The 7,607-nt window shown below is 42.6% G+C and overlaps 1 protein-coding gene across 1 annotated transcript in view; it reads right to left on the reverse strand.

Moving 5' to 3' along the window:
• Positions 1-4,361: 4,361 nt before the first annotated feature.
• LOC308102853 (24-hydroxycholesterol 7-alpha-hydroxylase-like) overlaps positions 4,362-7,607 on the reverse strand; it is a gene marked incomplete at both ends in the record, with an annotated part of 26,246 nt that continues 23,000 nt past the window's right edge. Inside the window, 2 exons of the mRNA XM_080452707.1 lie at positions 4,362-4,430; positions 5,224-5,311. Coding sequence (XP_080308833.1) covers positions 4,362-4,430; positions 5,224-5,311 — 157 coding nt within the window. The remainder of the gene's footprint in view (positions 4,431-5,223; positions 5,312-7,607) is intronic.

The following is a 7,607-nucleotide window of genomic DNA, read 5'->3' on the forward strand; positions in this document are numbered from 1 at the left end:
GTTCGGATCTATCCCAATCAGAAACCATGGATGGACAGCGGAGTACGTGCACATCTGCATGAACGGGATGCTGGTTTCAAATCTGGCGACGTGGAAACGCGCAACACGACGCGCGCGGCCCTAAACAGCGCCATCAGGAAGGCGAAAAAGGCCTACACAAAAAAGATGCAAGACAAACTCAGCAATGGCGACATCAGGAGCACATGGCAGGCGGTACACACCTTGACAGACTGCAAAACAAGAACCAGAAGCGAGGTGAACCCGCCTGCCTGCCTCCCCAACGAACTGAACACTTTCTACGGCCGGTTTGAGATCAGCTCCAACCGCGGCAGCCAAGCGGGGCCATCAGCAGCACCAGCAGAGGAGAACCCTCTAACCATCTCGGAGAGAGAAGTGCGTACAGCCTTCACACGGGTCAACATCCACAAGGCAGCCGGACCTGATGGGATTCCAGGCCGGGTCCTTAAGACATGTGCAGACCAGCTGGCGGGTGTCTTCGCTGACATCTTTAACCTCTCCCTCTCCCTGGCTGTGGTCCCTGCAGGGTTCAAAATGTCAACTGGATACAGGACTTCTTGTCCAACCGACATCAGGTGGTGAGAATGGGCAGCATCACATCCGACCCCCTGACCCTCAACACCGGAGCACCCCAGGGATGCGTGCTGAGCCCTCTCCTCTACTCCCTGTACACGTATGACTGCATAGCCACACATGTCTCCAACACCATCATAAAGTACGCGGACGACACGACAGTGATAGGCCGAATCGTCAACAACGACGAGTCTGACTACAGAGAGGAGATCAAATCACTAGCACGCTGGTGCCGGGAGAACAACCTCTCTCTTAACGTCGACAAGACCAAAGAACTGATCGTGGACTTCAGGAGGCCGCGGAGAGACCATGCGCCCATCCTCATCGACGGTGCTGCAGTGGAAAGGGTCAGCGAGTTCAAGTTCCTCGGAGTACACATCGAGGAGGACCTCAAATGGGAGACGCACTCCACACACGTGAGGAAAAAGGCTCAGCAGCGACTGTACTGGCTCCGCCGCCTGAAGAAGCTCGGAGTAGGACGTCGCATCCTCAGGCTGTACTACAACAGTTCTGTTGAAGGCATCCTAACAGGCTGTGTCACGGCCTGGTACGGGAACTGCACTGCCCGAGAAAAGATCAGCCTACAACGAGTAGTGCGATCGGCAGAGCGGATAATGGGAATCGAGCTCCCAGCGCTCCAGGAACTGTACAAAAAGCGGTGCGTGGTCAAAGCCAAGCGCATCATCAAGGACAAGCACCACCCAAGTCACAGACTGTTCAACCCCCTACAACGACCGCGACCGGGCAAGGGGCTCTACCGCAGTATCAAGAGTTCCACCACCAGGTACTGGTGTAGTTTCAATCCGGCTGCTGTCAGAATGCTGAATGGGGCATAAGCCTGAATGAGGCATAGGCCTTGTTCAGCAGCCTGACAACAGGCAGCGCAGACTTTTCTGGCTCTTCCTGAACACACCTGTGGATTATACCAGGGACAATGACTTGGACTTTAGCCCCCCCTCGGACACACCTGTGGACTACACCAGGTACAAATGACTTTTTGTTGCACTCCCTCATGGAGCTACTTGCGGATTATACTAGGGTCAGTCCACTCTAGGTGGACACGCACTGACCTTTTGCACCTTAATCCCTTGTATAACGCACTGACTTTTTTTTGGTCTTTTTTATTGTGCTCCTTTTCCTCTAAGCACCTTAACGTCCATTGTCTATCATGCACAGTATAAGTATAACATGCACAGTATACAATACATTGCTGCTATGCTCAGGCACCTTAGTTTAGTTTTTTTTTAGTTTTTATTATCTCAGGTAATTTGTAAATATGTAGATAACTTGTCTGGCCTTCTGTTGCTCTCTTGTTTTGATCTCCTTCCCACTTACCCCCCACCCTCTTCTTCTCCCCCCCCCCTCTTCTTTCTATGGAAACTAACGTTGCGATGGGAACGATGTACAAAAAAGAATTTCACCCACTTTTTTACCTTGTAAACCTGTGATGTGACAATAAAACTGATTCTAATTCTGATTCTGACAACATGTTGTTTTCTTTCGGGTCAGGTGTCACACAATTGCCCTATTTGGGTTCAAAAAGGTGACTGTAGCTGAAAAGTGACACTTTTGCATGTCTGAAATATTTGATCATTTCACAAAAAAATATTTACAATGATTACACTTGATTTGAAATACAATATTTTTACATATCAAATATATGGAAAGGCGAACATAATCAAAAATAAAACCAACTGATTGTTCTTTCCCAGCTAAAACTATTTAAATTTTCACTTTTCTTTGTGGACAGATATTTACAGTTCCTTAAAGGGGAATTTTGGACTAAAGTTTTCTTACCTTTTCTATGACGTTATGATATCTTAGGATGAATGGTACAGTAGAAAAATTTCATAACTCCACCCCTGAGCCGCCACAGCTTAAAAGGTGCGCGGATAGGCCTTAGGTTAGATCACATATTTTAACAGCTTTTTTTTTTCTTTTTTTTTGTGAGATCTGACGTTCATAGTGACAAAACACTGTCCCCCCCCCAAAAAAAAAAAAAAAAAAAACAGAAGTCTCGCTAGACGAGATTGAAATCTCGAGATTTCAATCTCGTCTAGCGAGACTTCTGTTTTTTTTTTTTTTTTTCTTTTTGGTTGCATAGTGTTCTGTCACTATGAACGTCAGATCTCACAAAAAATAAATTAAAAAAAAGCTGTTAAAATATGTGATCTAACCTAAGGCCTATCCGCGCACCTTTTAAGCTGTGGTGGCTCAGGGGTGGAGTTATGAAAAATTTCTATTGTACCATTCATCCTAAGATATCATAACGTCATAGAAAAGGTAAGAAAACTTTAGTCCAAAATTCTCCTTTAACTGTAACTTCATTTCCCGCTTGGACTTTCTGTCTGGGGTTGTAAGGCAGGATAGCTTACCAATTATAATGTTCACATAAGGATTTAATTTATTCTCATGTGGGAGGCTGTGGCTTGAGTAAAACAATATGAAGAAAAATTATTATACAAGTTAACACACCAATGTGTTAGGAGAAAACACTATTGTCAAAATCAATCTCTAACTCTGAGCGCCCTAAATGGTGGAATCTATATTAGGGCATTAATTAGAAGTAAACACACGTATTTCTGGACTGATTTTCGACACTAAACACTGTAATCATACAAAATCAAATACTGTAAACAAAGCTAGTAATATCATCTATGTAGCTAAGTTGCAAAGAGTTTTTTTTTTTTTTTTTTACGTTTTGTTTATTCGGTTTTTTTCTTTTACATACTCATATGTAGTACAGACATTTACTGAAGCAAATAGGCAAATAGACAGAGTATCTCCAAACAGTGATGAAAATAATTAACAGGATAGGCTAATATCAGGAAGAAAAGTGATAAATTGAGTAAGATATAAACAACATCAAAACAAAACAAAAACAAACAGACAACACTCACAAAAGAAAACAACAACAGACAACAAAACAAATACACAACGTAAAATCTCTGCAAAGAAAATATTTAAGGTGCACAAACATACATAATGAAAGTGTTAGTAGGTCATAGTAACGGTGGGCAAGCGTCACCAGAGGAGAAAACTTCACAGTGCATTGTGGTCCCTTTTTACTGTTCTGATCAGAAATGCCAAATTGTCACTAAATATACAGTGCAATGTGGGAGATATTGGGTGCCCTCCAAAGTATTCGAAAGTTGACTTGGCTGATGCATGTTGTACACACTAAACGTACAATTGTGAGGTATTTGTACTTTACTTTTGAGTATTTCCAATTTAATCTCATAGGCAAATATTGTACTTTTACTGCACTACAATTATTTGAAAACTTTAGTTACTAGTTACTTTGTAGATTTACAAAAACATACATTAACCACTTCAGCCCTGTATACATTTCGGCCATTTAAAAAATGCCGAAATGCATCGCATCGCGTGCATGCGTCGTGATGATGCATTGTGAGCTTGTAGATCTGCTATTTTCAATTGATTTGTATACATTTTAAAACTAGTAATTTCGCATAATGAGTACTTTTGGTACTTTAAGTACATTTTGATGTCAATACTTTTATACTTTTACTCAAGTACATTTTGAATTCCGGACTTTTACTTGTAACAGAGTATTTCTACATTGCAGTAGATACTTTTACTTAAGTAAAACATTTGAGTACTTTTTCCACCACTGCTAAACAGAACTATAGATTATTAGAATGCAACATTTTTGATGCAACATTTGCATCCTTGTTGCCTTGGTGAATAGGAACCAGAGCTGTGGTGGTGTTGTAGTTGCAGAGCCTACATGAGGCAGCGTGGTGGTTTTATCTGTGACAATATTGCACAGTGCAGGGCCCTTCTGGTTGTTGTGTCCCAACAAGGTGGAGAGAGCTCTGACAATGCAGGGAAAAGAAAATTGAGAAAGAGTCATCAAAAGAAAGGACGAGAAAAATATAAAGGACATGTTGTATGTTGGCAAGTAGTTCATAGTTCATAACACTATAGAGATGTGAGGTTACACTGTGGGATTGTATATTAATTCAGATTTATATGCTATGTTTCGTCCATATACGTGATGGGGTTTATACGTTCATGAGCCTTTAATACTACTTAAGCCCTATTGTAATTCTTTTCACAAATAGTGAAAATAGTGGATCTACACTACAGTAAAAGTTGCAATGCAAGCTTGTATTTCTGCTATTTTCCCAAAATGCTGACAAACATAATTGCAGACATTATGTAGAATTGTACATTCTTGCACATATTATATACATTAAATGTGCACATATAGGAAATATGCAATACATAAGGTACACATGCTATATTTCTTTCCAATTTGTTGCTAAATATGTTCCCTCACAGCTTAATACTTGGAGAGAACACAAGGTCACCTTGAACAAGAACCAAATTGTGGTATGATCTCAGCTTTAAGAGGATTTACTGTGTGTATATATGCAATTAAGAAATCTACCAAGAGATACAAAAATATGTGTGAAATTGCAATGCTTCATTGACCGGGGTCCCCCAGGGCTATGTCTTTGGTCCACTCTTTTTCCCCCTCTTCTCCAAGTCTCTTTGCCGAAAATAGCCAATTTACAAGCTCACAACAAGTCACAACGCGCTTGTAGATCATCTATTTTCACTGCATGTTCGCCTATTGTGACATGTACAGAATAGGTTACTCACAGGTTTGGGCAGTGGGGTCAGGAGGCTGAAGTCATACTTGAAGAGGATCATGGACACAAACATGTGAAGCTCCACTATGGCGTACCACCTGTAACCATGACAACAAGAGCAAGAGGCATTATGACCCCCTTCGTGTTTGGCATTAACTTGGTGATCAGGTACATAATTTAGTTAAATCCTGAGTGCTGCAATGCATAACTTTCATGTCCAGCCCACGATTCGAACCCGGCCCCCCGCGTGGGCACCAAAATGTCTACTGTTTGAGCAAAGAATAAATTGCATTTTGACTTTGATGCAACTCCTTTCAACAAGTAGTTGTCCTACTTGACCACACGTACATGTTTCAATAGAAGAGCAGGTAGATCTACAAACACTGCAGTTGAGTTAGTTATATTGTATTAACATACTCTACCATACAGCTTGGCCAAAATAACCTTTTATTCACCCCAAAAAGTTATGGATTCCATCTTTACAAAATGGATGCACTGAGGATTTTACTGTGTAGAGTTAAACAAGACGCGCGAACGCGGGAAGCGAACGCAGCCCTATTATTTTTTTGTCTTTTTTAAATTGTTATGTTTTGTATTTATTTATTTCACCGTGATGGGGAGAGCGTAGAGAGAAAGTCACGTGACTGGCTCCGCCTCGTATTGAAGTTAATGGGGGGATATGGTTCTCCTATGCACGGAGTTTCGGAGTTCCTAGTCATCTATGCACGGAATTGCCGTTTGTCAATCCGTGCTATTTCACCGTGTTTGGGGGGTGATCGGGTTGGTTTCATAGTAAGCTCCACTCTGAGATCTGTCAGCAGCCAATGAGAGCGTGAGTCAAATGGGGGCGCGGCTGCACACATGCAGTGCACACAGAGCCACGCACAGAGCCACACACAGAGCCACACACACACAAGCCGAGCACGGTTTCATAGTAAGCTCCACTTGGGCGCGCAGGGGGCGCGGCTGCACACAGGCAGTGCACACAGAGCCACACACAGAGCCACACACAGAGCCACACACAGAGCCACACACACACAAGCCGAGCACGGTTTCATAGTAAGCGCCACTTGGGCACCTATTTTTGGCACTGCTATACCCACACCCGTTGCCCATTACCCGTGAATTTCTGCCCATTACCCATGAAATACGAATAAGGGAGCTGGCACTGTCCCTAAACACTATTTTGCGGCCGCTATACCCGCTATTCATTATGCCGACGGCCAGGGTGCGCAGCGGCACAACATTCGAGGTCTCTCTCTCACCTAATTCTCAACAAATCTCTGTGATTCTAATTTTCCTATAATCAGCAGAAGTGAGAGTGTGAATTCCTTGTGTCAATTGTGTTTATATAAGATGATAGTCTATTCAAAGAAGACAATTTGTGTGGTGCGCAATGCAATGCTCTCCAAATTACACAGGTCAGTTTTATTCATCGATTACGCAGGAAATAATGAACTGATTACAAAATATAAAATTATCTCTAATCAGTAACATGTAGGTGATACGTATGTCTATTAAATGTGGTTTTATTGAAATGTAATCAAAGGCTAGAGCTCAGAAAGCAAACGTAGGGTGTATGATGTCCATCTTAAATCCCCACAGAGCGGCTGCAGCAAGAGGAGCTGTGTTGCCAGAATTTGCGAGAGGAATAAGCAACCAGGTCTATGAAAAAACAAGCCCAAAAGAAGCGACTATAATAGGCCACATGAGCACTTCAAACCTATATATGTCGGCCATTAAACAATGTGCATATTTATATATGTTGGCTATTTGAAGATAGCCGATCTAGAAGGTCAAAACAGCAACTACCATTATTTACAAGCAACTTTACAAAAAAACTAGCCCAATGTGGCTTGTAATAAGCAGACCTGGCAACAATGCAGACAGGGCAAAAGGAGAGCATAAGATTGCATTGGGGATAATGACTTGCGCAGTTTTCTCTTAAAGGTAATGGCATCTGGCACGGTGATTGGTTTTATTATTGTAACACCCAAACCACACATATGCATAATGTAACGGGTAGTACAAGTGTTTTGCGGGTAAGACAGGTGTCCCAAAAAAGCAACTTTTGCGGGGAACGCCCCTTGCGCAGTCCTAAATGCCAAATTAGTGGGTTTAGCCAGTTCGGACCTTTTTAGGGCCCATTATGCTAAATCCCAGTTCCCCCATAGTAGTACCTGCTGATGACCCCTATGGATTTGTCTTAGGGAGGGTGTAGACAACCATGAGTCTCCTCCCATACAAGTGGTGATGTTACCAACGGCAACGTCTCACATGACCGTGAGGGTTTCACTGGGAGAGCGTAACGCATGTAGAGGAACATGCTATGGAGTCGCTAGTGCAGCGCCAGCACCCTCCCTAAACGGCTTCCCAACCGTGAACACAGCCAAT

This window comes from Gymnoscopelus braueri (assembly GCF_963280865.1).
Source record: "Gymnoscopelus braueri genome assembly, chromosome: 16".
Taxonomy (NCBI): Eukaryota; Metazoa; Chordata; class Actinopteri; order Myctophiformes; family Myctophidae; genus Gymnoscopelus; species Gymnoscopelus braueri.